Raw genomic sequence first — 13,310 nt, 5'->3', positions numbered from 1 at the left:
CAAACATAAGTTGAAGTGCGATGAAATTTACTTATTAATCGAGCCCAAGTTGAGCAAATTAACCACTATAGTTGTATATCATCCAAACATTTTGTGTATGTTTAGTCCAAATAACTCTCTTGCAATATGCCATGTTTCTACGTTTTGAGGTTTACTAAAATGCACCATCAAACCTTGGAGTGGCGCTACTTGTGTATCGTCGGACGGAAATGACGTAACTACAATACTTTAGAAAACACAGGCGGGGAAGCGGCGGGCAGCTAAACTACGGTAAATAAAGCACCCCCAAAACCCCGCAGATAATCTAATAATAGTAATAATTTACATGCATTTTAAAAGATGATCACTATAGGATTTTAGCACATCAGTTGCAAGCAAATAACTAAACGTGCAAATAGGCTACTCATTTAGTTTTTAATGTAGCCTACATAACGTTTCATACATACATTTATATAGTAACGTTACGTGTCCACTCTTGTATACTGAGATTACGTCAGCTGCATTACAAATATTTAAGCAACATGAATGTCTTTTACTTTATAGGATGTAAATTGCATGTTCGATGCAAATATGCCGACGGATCAGGTGTGTTTGGGTCGGAAGCGCCCGGTACCTTCATGCCCGAACCCTCTATTCTTACAGTGGTTAACAGAGTTGCGTGACAGCGCCAAAGAGAAAGGCCTGAAGACTCAGTACGTGTACCAGAAGGTGAGAGGTTCTGTTGGATTTAGCTTCGAAAGTTGGAACGTAAATACACGTAAATAAACCCATTAGTAACCGATTAAACTCAGCGACTGCAATGCTGTGCTTTTTCTCAGGCCATAAACTCTTTGAAAAAATATCCTCTGCCGCTGAAAAACGGGAAAGAGGCGAAGATCCTGCAGAATTTCGGTGACGGGATCTGCAAGATTTTGGACGAGCGACTGCAGAAGCATTATAGGGAAAACGGTGAGGGACCTCAGTTCAGTGCAGACGGTGATTTTCTCTCAAATGTTTAGAGTATCCACAACCTTTCATTATCTTGAACCGTTGTTTAATCTGTTGGTGTCATGTTTACAATCTTGTTTTATTCCTGAAAGGTTCTGATGCTCCAATCCACTTGGCTACTTCTTGCCATAGGAGCAACATGGCCTCCTCCAAACAGATGGAAGAACCCCAAAAGGAACCTTCGGGAAACTTGAGTGAACATATGGTTGGTTTAAAAAAAGGAAATGAGTTGCAAGTACTTGTTCGGGTTAATATTAGAAAACTAATGACTCGTTTTGCAGAAGCAAACACAAAAAGAAGTACGAAAGGAGAAGGGAACTAAGAAAAAGAGAGAGTATGTGCCGCAGAAGAAGTCTGGAGGTTACGCTGTACTGCTCACTTTGTATAGACACACGCAGGTAAAACCAGCACATTTATTTTCATCTCATTTTATGTTATACTTGCATACATTTTCAGAACCAAGGCTGCTAAAAAAAATGGCGGGTACTAACGCACTATAAAATGTAAAGGTATAAGTTTGTCCCTTGTTTTCTAGATGCCTGGCAGTAAAGGCTTCATGTTTAGGAATGAACTACAAACTGAGGCACAACCCTTGTGTGAGAAGTCCTTCACAGTGGTAAGGCAAACAGCTCACTTCTACACAAGACTTGCCGAACTGTAACCTCACTGTAACCACTGCTTGTACCTTAAGTATATTGTTTTCCCCTACTCATAGCCTGATCTTGGTAGCAAGTACACTGCATGGTCCTCGGTGAGCACACTCATTCAGAAAGACCTTCTGGTGAAGACACACAATCCTGCCAGGTGAGATGTAAACTGCAATCACAGCCCTGGATTTCTGCTTTAGCTTGAGTTGAGTTGCTCATCCCTCGCTTTCCATGTTTTATTTCAGGTATTCATTGACCGATCAGGGTCTGGCTCTAGCCGAGAAGCTGGATTCAGAAGAGTCGGGGATGGCTAAAGAACATGTGGAGCAAATGAGTGAAGAGGAGGACTCTCAGGATGGACCAGACGTTGTAGACCTGACTTCAGAGGAGGAGGATGAGGAGGAGCAGGAAGATAAAGAGAGTTGGTGGGTAGAAACAGGTTGGCTTTTGCATAAGTGCAAAGACGTGTCCAAAATGTTTTGCATGTTTGGAGGGTATGAAGCAGTGCCAGTAGTGGCATATTAACTGTATAAACTTTCATCTGCCAGTAGGTCCAGCAAGTCTTCAGAAAGGCTTGCAACAGCTCTATCTGTAAACCAGGCCAGAGCTCACATCTCTGAATCAGACGCCACAGGAAAATCTCAGACCTTAGAGTCGGGGAGAACAGCAACGAGTTGGCATCTTCCACCTGGCTCTTATGACATTGTGTTGTGTGTCGACGTCATCGAAACAACAGGGTAAGAGGAAAAGAGAGTATAAGAGATTTAATTTCAAGTTTCTCTAATGAATTGTCTTTTATAAAACAGACAATAGTTTGTAGAATTATATCACAGTGATATTCTGAACTTGACAGGGGAAGCAGTGGTCGCAAACAAGAATTGGTTAAGGAATTGCAAAGGAATTGTGTGACCTTTGACATCAGGAAACTGAATGTGGGCGATTTCCTTTGGGTGGCGCGTGAGAAAGTGACACCTGTTCCTGGTAAGTCAACTAGCAATTTTTCCGTTGTTTAACAGAGATTCAGGACTAGTTAATAACCAGCAGATGGCATTGTTGCTCTTAGAAGAAATGCACAATAAAAGTTTAGTAGGTCAAATGAAGACATTTATATAAAGTTGTTCTCAACCTTTGGGACTCCTATCTAAGCTGATATGTACTTCTGTTGTAATAAAAAGTTTAATATTGAACATCTTTATTTTTATTTATTTAATTTACATTTTTAATTAAATTGTCAATATAGCAATTTAACAATTTAAAGGAATAGTTCATCCCAAAAATGAAAATTTACTCACCCTCAGTTAATCCAAGATATAGATGAGTTTGTTTCTTCATTGGAACAAATTGGATTATTGTGATGTTTTTATCAGCTGTTTGGACTCTCATTCTGACGGCACCCATTCACTGCAGAGGATTCATTGGTGAGCAAGTGATGTAATGCTAAATTTCTCCAAATCTGAAGAAACAAATTCATTAACATCTTAGTTGGCCTGAGGGTGGTTAAATTGTATGCAAATTTTGATTTGTGGTTGAACTATTCCTTTAAATAATTTTAAGACTTTTTGGGGTCCCCTGGAGGATTGCAGAGGCCCCCTAGTTGAGAATCACTGTTTTAATAGATTCAATCCATTAAAGGAACACTCCACCATTTTCGAAAATAGGCTCATTTTCCAACTCCCCTAGATTTAAACAGTTGAGTAACTACAGAAGAGTCAAGTTTTGAATAGGAAAAATAACTCTTTGGTCATTTTTGAGCGAGATGCTAACGGTCTAATCAGATTCAATTATCTATGCTAAGCTACAGCTAAAAGTGCTACCGCCAGACCCGGAGATCGGCTGAATGGATTCGAAAACGGTAAAACTCAACTGTTTAACTCTTGGGGAGTTGGAAAATGAGCCTATTTTCAAAAATGGTGGAGTGTTCCTTTAAGTTTTTTTTATTATTATTATAAAGGTTCAAATTCCAAAATTCCCCCCAAAAAAATGGTGTCCTCCCTCAGGACAGCTGCGTCCACCTGTGGGGAAAGAGCTGGTGCTTGATTACATAATTGAGAGGAAGAGGATGGATGATCTGTGTGGAAGCATTATAGATGGACGCTTCAGAGAGCAAAAGGTTTGAAACATGACCTATATATATACAGGTGCATCTCAATAAATTAGAATGTCGTGGAAAAGTTCATTTATTTCAGTAATTCAACTCAAATTGTGAAACTCGTGTATTAAATCAATTCAATGCACACAGACTGAACCACCTCAGTAGTGCCACAAACTGATCACCTCCATGCCACGCCGAATTGGGGCAGTAATTAAAGCAAAAGGAGCCCCTACCACTTATTGAGTACATGTACAGTAAATGAACATACTTTCCAGAAGGCCAACAATTCACTAAAAAATTTTTTTTTATTGGTCTTATGGAGTATTCTAATTTGTTGAGATAGTGAGTTGGTGGGTTTTTGTTAAATGTGAGCCAAAATCATCACAATTAAAAGAACCAAAGACTTAAACTACTTCAGTCTGTGTGCACTGAATTTATTTAATACACGAGTTTCACAATTTGAGTTGAATTACTGAAATAAATGAACTTTTCCACGACATTCTAATTTATTGAGATGCACCTGTATATAAATATATATAAAAATGAACCTTGAATCCCATTTTTTCTTGATAACCTCTATTTATCTGCTCTCTAGATATAATGAAAAGAATTGAGAATTTATTTGTGATTTATTATTTTCTTATTTATTTTTTCCTGTCGCATTCGCATGCTTAGTTTCGACTGAAGAGGTGTGGTCTGCGTAAGCCCATTTATCTAGTGGAGGAGTGCGGATCAGCGGCGGCTCATCTCAGTTTACCTGAGAGTACATTACAACAAGCAATAGTCAATACACAGGTATACCGCAGGCCATACAGACCATCATGAAATAGTGGATGACGATGATGATGTGCTTGTATAAATAAGTGTGTAATTCGCAGGTGGTTGACGGCTTCTTTGTGAAGCGTGTACAGGATGTGAAAGAGTCTGCTGCTTACCTCACCATCATGACCAGATACCTCCAGAAACTCTACCATGTATGTTTTACAGTCAAATCAATGCAGCATGTGTGAAGCACTTCTTAATTTGTGTAAGGATTTTTTTGTGCTTTATTGTTATTGAGACTTTCTTTTTTTCATCGTCAGAATTGCACGTTATTCTGTCGCTCCAGAGAACTGGAGGGCGATGGAGGAGATGAGAGTGAGCAAACGGCAAACCTCTCTTGTTCTCTCATGGCCTTCACAGAATTTAACTATGGGGCTATTAAGAACAAGGTAATGTCAACAAATCAGTTGACATTTGAGAAAGTAGGGTTGCACTGATATTAAAATTATGCCCGATATGATTTCCTGATAACATGAAAATAATTATTGCTGGTTTGATGAATGACAATATTTAAAAATCTGTACTAAAATAAAAAAATAACACAAAAAATTTAAATTGGTATTGTGACGCATAATATTATATTATGCATAATAAAGTATGGTTAAATATTCATTTTGAAATGAGAAAGTCCTGAAAACAGGCTTTGTTGAAATAGAACATTTAAAGAATTAAATTATTATTTTTTTTTTTAGATTACTATCATCAAGTACTAACTTAAAGGGCCTGCAATTAAATATCCAGTATCAACCAATACTGATAAATTAAATAAATATATATATACATACATATATACAGCTAATGTAATATATATATTAGCTGGTGACTTTTGTCCTGATATCACATGAATTTCTTTGAGAAAATGTTTTTTCAGTGTTTTTTTCATCATAAATCCTACTATTATTTCTAATCAAGATCTCTGTCTCATGCAAACACAGTGCCAGACAGTGCGGGAAGTATTTGCACGACAGCTTATGCAGATCAGTGGAGTCTCTGGTGATAAAGCAGCCGCTGTTCTTGAACACTACAGCACAGTCAGCAGGTGTGACTCACTCTCCACTTTTGCAGAAACACTCACTCATTAAAACTAATTTACATTCCACTATCACAGACACTCACTCATTAAATTATTGTCTACTGTCCTGCTATCACAGACACACACTCATTAAATCACTCATTTATATTCTACTATACCAGACATTTACTCACTGTATGAAATGAAAATTACTGTATTCTATAACAACTGATTGGTAACGCATACAGATGACATCATGTCAAGGTCATGTCATAATACCCATTGGTTTGCTTAATCATCTGGAAAAGCCTATTGGCTTTGCTTGATTTATTTTTTTTAATCATTCATTCTTTCTGTAGTTTATTGCAAGCATATGATCAGTGCTCCAGTGAATCAGAAAAAGAGAAGCTGCTTTCATCTATCAAATATGGAAAACTCAAAAGGTTTTTGTTCTTTGATTTGTTTGTGCTATCTATCTATGAATGTGTGTGTGTGTGTTTGTTTAAAATTAATCAATGTAATGGCTTTGCTTGCTTATCTGCTAAGAATAGCTATATATATACACTTCTGTTCAATGTTTTGGAGTCAATAAGATATTTCGAAAGAAAATTATTTTTAAAGTATTTATTAGGATAAGTCATTTAAAGAAATTTATATTTTTATTCAGCAAGGATGCAATAAATTAATCAGAAGTGACTGTAAAGACCTACATTTTATTTCAAATAAATGCTGTTTCTTTGAACTTTCTATTCATCAATGAATCTTGAAAAGAATGTGTTGTGGTTTCCACCAAAATATTAAGCAGCACAACTGTATTCAACATTGATAACAAAACTAAATGTTGAGCTCCAAATCAGCATATTGAAGGATCATGTGACACTGAAGACTGGAGTAATGATGCTGAAAATTCAGCTTTGCCATCACAGGAATAAATTACATTTTAAAATGTAGTAAAATAAAAAAACAGACATTTTAAATGGCAATAATATTTCACAATATTACTGTTTTTACTGTATTTTTGATTAAATGCATTCTTCGTTGAGCCTAAGAGACTTAAATATTAATTTTTTTTAAGTTGCTATATTATGATGCAAATGTTTTTTTTTATTTTTTTTATTGCAGGAATCTTGGACCAGCCTTGAGCCGCACTATATATCAGCTTTACTGTACACGTGGACCTCTGTCATAGGCTTTCAACTTATTACAAATACAAATGTGTGCGACACTTCAGTTTAATCATTGTATTTTCATTTTCATTCTGTACATTTGTTGACTCTCAAATAATGTCCAAAGTAATAAAGATATAAATGACAGTTTTTCTAATTTGCTGTCTGTATGTTTCTCACCCCTCTGGAGTATTGCAGTTCAATTCTATGCTTCAAAACAAAAACTGCTAACTTGCTGTGCCTAAGCGTTAAGCACTGAAGCGTATGGTTTCAAAAAAGGCAAAATGTGCATTAAAACGAGGGAAAGAATTGCGAGGGGGCATTGGTGCAATGGACTGGGACTAGCTGTATGGGGAAAGTGGGTGACATCAGTTAAGAAGGGAGTGTTGAAGTAACAGCTGCTCTGCCTTACAAGAGATTGGAGGGGGACTCAGCTGACGTCCTCTGAATCTCTCTCAAGGAGAAACACGCATATCAACAAACGAGTAGGGCGCCTTGGATCGACGCTGCTTGCTTTAGTGGAAATGTGTTTTGACGTTTTGCTGCCTACATCCAGTATTCAGACAGGCGCGTGCGTTGTAAAATCCTCGATGCATTCTCTTCCCATCATCCATGTTTCTGGACATACAGTCATAACAACAACCTCATAACCAACATAGTGAAGGTGATGAAGCTGATGGTGAAATGGTCAGAACCGAGAGACTATTTGCGAAGAAATGCATGCACTTGATGTGTGAAGGGCAAGAAGGAGACGGGAAGTGCGGGTGGGTTGTTCATGCGACTTCGCCCAGGCTGCCGCTCTCGAGCAACCGTATCGGGACCAGCGGCGGATGGGGTGACTTACCCTCAGGTGTAGACCCGGACGAGGGCCGCCACATCCTGAAGCCATCCCCGGGGTGTCTCCGTGGGGCTGGAGGGACGGGGGAAAGATGCAGGAGGCGACGGCAGATGGAGAGGAGCCCATTCTGAACGGAGCTGGGAGGGAAGAGGTGAGACGAGGGCGTGTAAATTCTACCAAATCCTAAATAAATGGTGTGTGTTGTGTTTACATAGAAAGGTTAGCTGGTATTGTATAGCGCAATCATTATTAATGTCGAGCACAGGAAGACTGTCACGACATGTATGGCAAGCCGTTTTAACATTTTTTTCCTGACAATTTTTAATTACTTAGTAAACAGTCCAGTAATAAATACAGTGGCATATTTTTCAGTTTCACCAGTATTCATTTCATACTAGTTCTTATTCCATATTTATTCCAGTTTTACTAGCACTTTTTAGATATAGACCTTGAGGCAAATCTATACCATTTGTTACTAGCAACATATCTTGTTACAGTTTACTTGTCATATATCATGACTAGTCAGAATGGCTTATTTATAATTTAATTTAAAAAATATTACTAATTAGATTAAGCAACAATAGAAATACATTACTGTCTAATAAATAAATACCAGTGTATATTCAGTTGCTACTAAGAATACTAGAACAAACTTTTAACTGAAGTTACTGTTACTTAAAAAGTACTAACACCCAAGTAAGTTCTTAATAAAAATAAAAATAATATGTAATGAATAAGTATTAGTGACTGTTATAGTATACATATAATTAGTGAATATTATGAAGAGTTACTACTAGTGAAACTGAGCAAGATACAGGTCTCTACTGCAACATAAAATAGTAACTAGTTGATAATAAGGAATATCATAAGCCGTATAAACAGCTTGCCATATGACATGATCAAACTGTACTCTTACCAGTATTTCAGTCTCATAATTGTTTTGGTGGTAAATATTGAGATCAGTTTATATTATGTTTCTCCACAGAAAACATGCTGCAGTATATTTCCTGTTAACCATATGTTTTATCTCTGACCTTCAGTTTGTTGTTTCTCTAGATTTCTTTGTCCTCAATCAGGCTCTCTTTTCTCTTGGAAATAAAGAGGTCATATTGGCACAAAATTTAATTGCACGAAAAAGTATTGTAGTGGTACATTTATGGTGTCATGCTAATATTGTTGTACCGAATGATTGCCATGTTCACATAACGTAAGATTGCATGGTATTATATTGTACTATAAGAAAACCATGGTAGTAAAAGATGCATTAAATTGGTAATTCACATTTTAGTTTATTAATCAGAACATGTTACTAAAAAAAGTGTGTTACCAATAGAACACAGTTTAAGTAATGCAACGGTGTATCATAAAGTGATACATATTCTCCACACAGGGTAATTTGTTGTTTTTTTTCCCTCAGGTCTTGGCAGAGCTTTCCCCTTGGGGCTGTTGTTTTACTACCAGCCTTCTTGGCAATGTCTCTTCCTCTTTCTCATTTTGTCTGCCACTGTACTTAGCCCTTTCCCTTTAACATTTATCATGCTCTTCCGTCTGATAGATGTACTCTCACTGGTACAGTATCTGATCAAAGGAGGTCTGTGTTATTTCAAGGCAGATAATGACTTCGGTTAGGTCAACAAATCTGAGACAAAGCTCAAGACCAGAGTCAGCACTGACCTCCAGGCCCTCTATATTAACAAACTACAGCATTTCCCTCTCTCTCTCTTCTCTATTCATTCATTGGTGCTGAGTTAACCTCCTGTCTCTTGTTACATGACGATCAATAGAAATGGAGACAGCTTGAAGGGAAGAAAGCTGTGAGTCATATCAGAAATGCAGTTTTAAAATAATTTGGATGGCAGCAGTAATAGGCTACAATGGATAGTGTGCTATTTCTGTACATTTTAGTATGGCATTAGTGTGGCACAGGCTGTTGAAGGATAATGAAAGACTGAAGTCAAGTGAAGGATGCTGACAGAGTATCTGGCTTTGACATATCACTCTACCTGCCAACATACTTATCTCTGACTGTAAAGATGTATCATATTCCAATGTCTTTCTTTGTGTTATGTTTTGTGTTCCTCTCTCTTGCATAGTCCATTTCAGTCATTTTCAATTAACCAAACCACAAATTCAGAATCTTATGATTCAAATGGCTACACCAGTCATTCAAAGGCCATAATCCTCTTGCTACTTACACTCCAATGTTAATTTCTGAATTTGTGGTTTGGTTAATAGAAAAATACTGAAAGAAAAGGGGCTATGGATTTATGGAAGAGAGGAGATCATTATGCAGAATGTTCAAGACAGAGTGCAAATGCACATTTCAAATCTAAATTGTGCAGTTTTTTTTTTTTAATGTCATTTTCTTTCAGAAAACTTCACTTGCATCCCAGTTGACGTCTTATACACATAGAAAGAAGCATTTAGCATTCCTCATTCTTTCATTCTTTTTCATGGTCCTGTGACATCAGACTGTAAAGGATTCTCTTTGTCATGGCTGGACTTTTTGAATGTCTGAGGGAACGAATGAATTGCAACCAACACTATTGTTTATAGACTAAAAATGCTTAAAAATTCAGAATACAGTTGATGATAAGAATTTTGCATAATGAGATCCATTAGGCTCAAAAAATAATATTCCAAAATAAAACAGTAGACCGTTTCTCAAATAGCAAATAGCTTCTCAACAATGGTTAGCACACCTTTTCTGACAATTGCAGTAAAAAGTACTTGTCTGGAATCTCATGGCTGGTATAAAGTAATTAAGTCTATATTTTTTAAACTAATGTGCATGAACTTTAACCATACAAGTAATTTGCAAATATAATATGACATCTATTTTTCTCCAAGCAATATTCAATCCTAAATATGTCTTTATTATTATAACCTATTGCTCACCACATGCTCACTCTGACATATTCTCTTTGTCCTTACCTCTCTGCAGCAGCGTCCAGTGAAGCAGTCCTTGGCTGCCTCTCTGTGTCGAGAGTCTCACTGGAAGTGTCTTCTCCTCACTCTGCTCATGTTCGGGTGTTTTGGCACATTGGCCTGGTGCAAGCTGTGCAAAGTTCCAGTGCTAGCTCCGACAGAGCCCGAGGCTGCTGTCGTGGAGCCTGGAGACCCCTCTACGACCTCAGCAAGCTCCGATGTCTACATCCCCCTAGAAGTGGATTTGGATAGTCCCTGTTCCAGCGGCTACATTTATATTCCTCTCGCATTCCTGGCCATGCTGTATGTGGTCTACCTGGTGGAATGCTGGCACTGCTACTCCAAGACGGCCATGTTGGCTCAAGCAGAGGTTGCGGAGGTGTATGAGCGTGTACAGAGGCTGCAGCAAGCAACGCCGTGCATTTGGTGGAAGGCCATCAGTTACCACTACGTGCGACGGACAAGACAGGTAACGCGCTACCGCAACGGGGATGCCTATACCACTACGCAAGTGTATCATGAGCGTGTAAACACGCATGCCGCAAGCTCAGAGTTTGACTATGCGAGGTATGGCGTCAAAGATGTTTCAAAGGAGCTTAGAGGCCTAATGGATTACCCAGCGGTACGGCTGCGCTTCACCAAATGCTTTAGTTTCGCCAGTGCCCGAGCGGAGGCTGCCTACCTCACCCAGCGTGCACGTTTTTTTGGTGAAAACGAAGGACTTGATGATTACATGGAGGCACGGGAAGGAATGCATTTGAAGAATGTGGACTTCCGTGAGCACATCCTTGCTTTCCCAGACCCAGCCAGACAGCCCTGGTACGCCAGGCGTAAAGTTTTCTGGCTGGCCTCAGCCCTGCTCCTGTCCTGGCCACTTCGGGTTGTTGCGGAGTATCGCACTGCGTATGTGCACTACCATGTAGAGAAATTGTTTGGTGATGCTGATGATAACAGTAGGGGTGACGTAACTGAGAATGTTGGAGTCAACGAGAATGGACACGGACCTGGACCTGGGACCGGATCGAGCTATCGTGCCATTTCACGTGTCAATACGGTGGACATGACAGAGCTGGAGTGGCACATTCGCTGCAACCAGCAGATGGTGCCAAGCTACTCTGAGGCCCTGTTGATGGATCCTGGTTCCGGGGGTAACCAAGGTACCAACACTCCTTCAGCTGGGCAAGGGACTAACTCAACAGCGGGTGGCCCAACTCTTCCAGTGGCCTTCGCTTCGGCCTACTTGCTCCAGAACTGTCCTCGTTGCCGCCGCACCACAAGCAGTGCTTCCCTGCCGTCCCGGCTGAGAGGCCCGACTGCAGCCCTGCTGAGTGGAACCATGGCTGGGATGAGAGCTAGTGGATCAGGAGGTGGTCCTGGAGGCCCGGGACGGCTGGTTCTGAGCAGGAGTGGCTTCTCATTGGGGCGTCTCCAGGCTCCTCGGCCGTCATCCCTCTTTCACTCCCGAAGTGTCGGTGGAGGACTTGCGACAAGAGGAGAAGAGGCAAGTGGGGGAGGTGGTTTCTTAGGTTTGGGAGCTAGACAAGACGAAGAGAGCAGAAGAGTGCTGGGGGGAGAGGGTGATGAGGATGAGGAGGTGCCAAATGTGGTGGACAGAGAAGGAGGAGGAGGTGAGAGAGACGGGGAGGAAAGAGAGCAACAGGAGGACGCAGAAGAAGATGAAGCCAGGGAGGGAGACGGACCTCCTACATATCAGGATGCCTTTTTCTTCCCGGTGTTGATTGTGCATGGAGAGGAGAGTTGCCATTCAGGTGAGAACAATTCCTGAAGAATGCCCATCAAAAAGTGCATTGAGGTGGCAAGAAAAAAAGAGAGATGGTTAGAAAAGTCATGGCCAAATAGAATGTGAAGGGAGTAATTTGTCAGTTGAGCTCCACTCCCCTTGGTCACTGTTGCTAACTCAGACAAACTTTACAGAATATACCATAAGATTGAACTAGAGATATACATACACTGTGAGTGCTGACCACAGGAAACTGAAAAGACACACACATTTTTTAATAGAGATGAATCAATTCGTATGTGGTTAGCGATTAGATAAAGAAAATATACAGCTTGTATCAGCTCCAGGTACCTCGTGCCACTATTATAAGTGACCTGTTAACAATGTTTTACCATAATATCCGTAAAATTGCATTTAATAGTATCCAATCACTCAGATCCACCATAGACTTTCATTAAAAGTGCAAAAGCTTGTCTGAGGAAACAACTAATGCCAACAGTTGCTAAGTGGGATTGGTCCATAAAGTTTTTAAGGCAGCACTTGGAGATTGGTCAGTTGGTTTAGTTTAAGACTGATGCATATATTGACCAAACAATGATTGATGTTAATATAAACGTATCTATGCAATAAAGAAACAGCACGAAAGTGTTTGTTAAAATGTAGGGGGATGCACAACAAAAGAAGAACTTTTAATAAACTGCACCTCCTCTGGTCATGGAGCAAAATGCACCAAAAGACATGCTATTGAAAGACAAGACCATTGGAAAGTCTTCCAAAGATCATGAAAAGAACAGTACAGTTCAGCTCAAGAGGAATGTTAATCTATACACATCGTAACATACAGCTGTGTCCCACAAGTCAAAAAAAGTTTTGTTTTATATAAAAAAAGAAGAAAAACAAGAACAAAGTGAAGAACCTCATAAACTTGCACAAAATGTTAGGATTCAACTTCTTGAGACATTTCATTGGAACTATGTTTAATTATTTTTTCTTTCAAAATTCCCTCACTGCATCTACTGTTCTGAAATAGATCTTTGATAGAACTAACAGATTCCATTAATATCACAAGGACTATAA

General features: G+C 39.3%; 2 protein-coding genes across 4 annotated transcripts; both read left to right on the top strand.

Moving 5' to 3' along the window:
- The first annotated feature begins 168 nt into the window (after positions 1-168).
- Positions 169-6,973, top strand: mus81 (MUS81 structure-specific endonuclease subunit). Of its 3 annotated transcripts, none has more exons than XM_016543138.1 (17): positions 169-270; positions 544-708; positions 819-975; positions 1,080-1,192; positions 1,269-1,385; positions 1,523-1,603; positions 1,703-1,791; positions 1,880-2,059; positions 2,186-2,371; positions 2,488-2,615; positions 3,632-3,744; positions 4,402-4,521; positions 4,605-4,700; positions 4,809-4,937; positions 5,484-5,587; positions 5,920-6,003; positions 6,683-6,973. In XM_016543138.1, the coding sequence occupies exons 2-17, from the start codon at positions 556-558 to the stop codon at positions 6,747-6,749; spliced, it is 1,917 nt and encodes a 638-aa protein (XP_016398624.1). In that variant the 5' UTR covers positions 169-270; positions 544-555; the 3' UTR covers positions 6,750-6,973. The 3 variants fall into 3 exon arrangements, with proteins under 3 accessions (XP_016398624.1, XP_016398626.1, XP_016398623.1); XM_016543140.1 differs by having other exon boundaries at positions 170-270; positions 819-948; positions 2,183-2,371; positions 6,683-6,893; XM_016543137.1 differs by having other exon boundaries at positions 170-270; positions 2,183-2,371; positions 6,683-6,893.
- A 527-nt stretch (positions 6,974-7,500) lies between these two features.
- On the top strand, positions 7,501-12,465 carry LOC107731925 (transmembrane protein 151B-like). Its single transcript, XM_016543141.1, has 2 exons — positions 7,501-7,715; positions 10,509-12,465. The coding sequence occupies exons 1-2, from the start codon at positions 7,656-7,658 to the stop codon at positions 12,276-12,278; spliced, it is 1,830 nt and encodes a 609-aa protein (XP_016398627.1). The 5' UTR covers positions 7,501-7,655; the 3' UTR covers positions 12,279-12,465.
- The last annotated feature ends 845 nt before the right edge of the window (positions 12,466-13,310 follow it).

Source organism: Sinocyclocheilus rhinocerous, unplaced genomic scaffold (genome assembly GCF_001515625.1).
Source record: "Sinocyclocheilus rhinocerous isolate Xijiao unplaced genomic scaffold, SAMN03320098_v1.1 scaffold1841, whole genome shotgun sequence".
Taxonomy (NCBI): domain Eukaryota; kingdom Metazoa; phylum Chordata; class Actinopteri; order Cypriniformes; family Cyprinidae; genus Sinocyclocheilus; species Sinocyclocheilus rhinocerous.
This window is presented reverse-complemented; position numbering and strand designations above follow the sequence as displayed.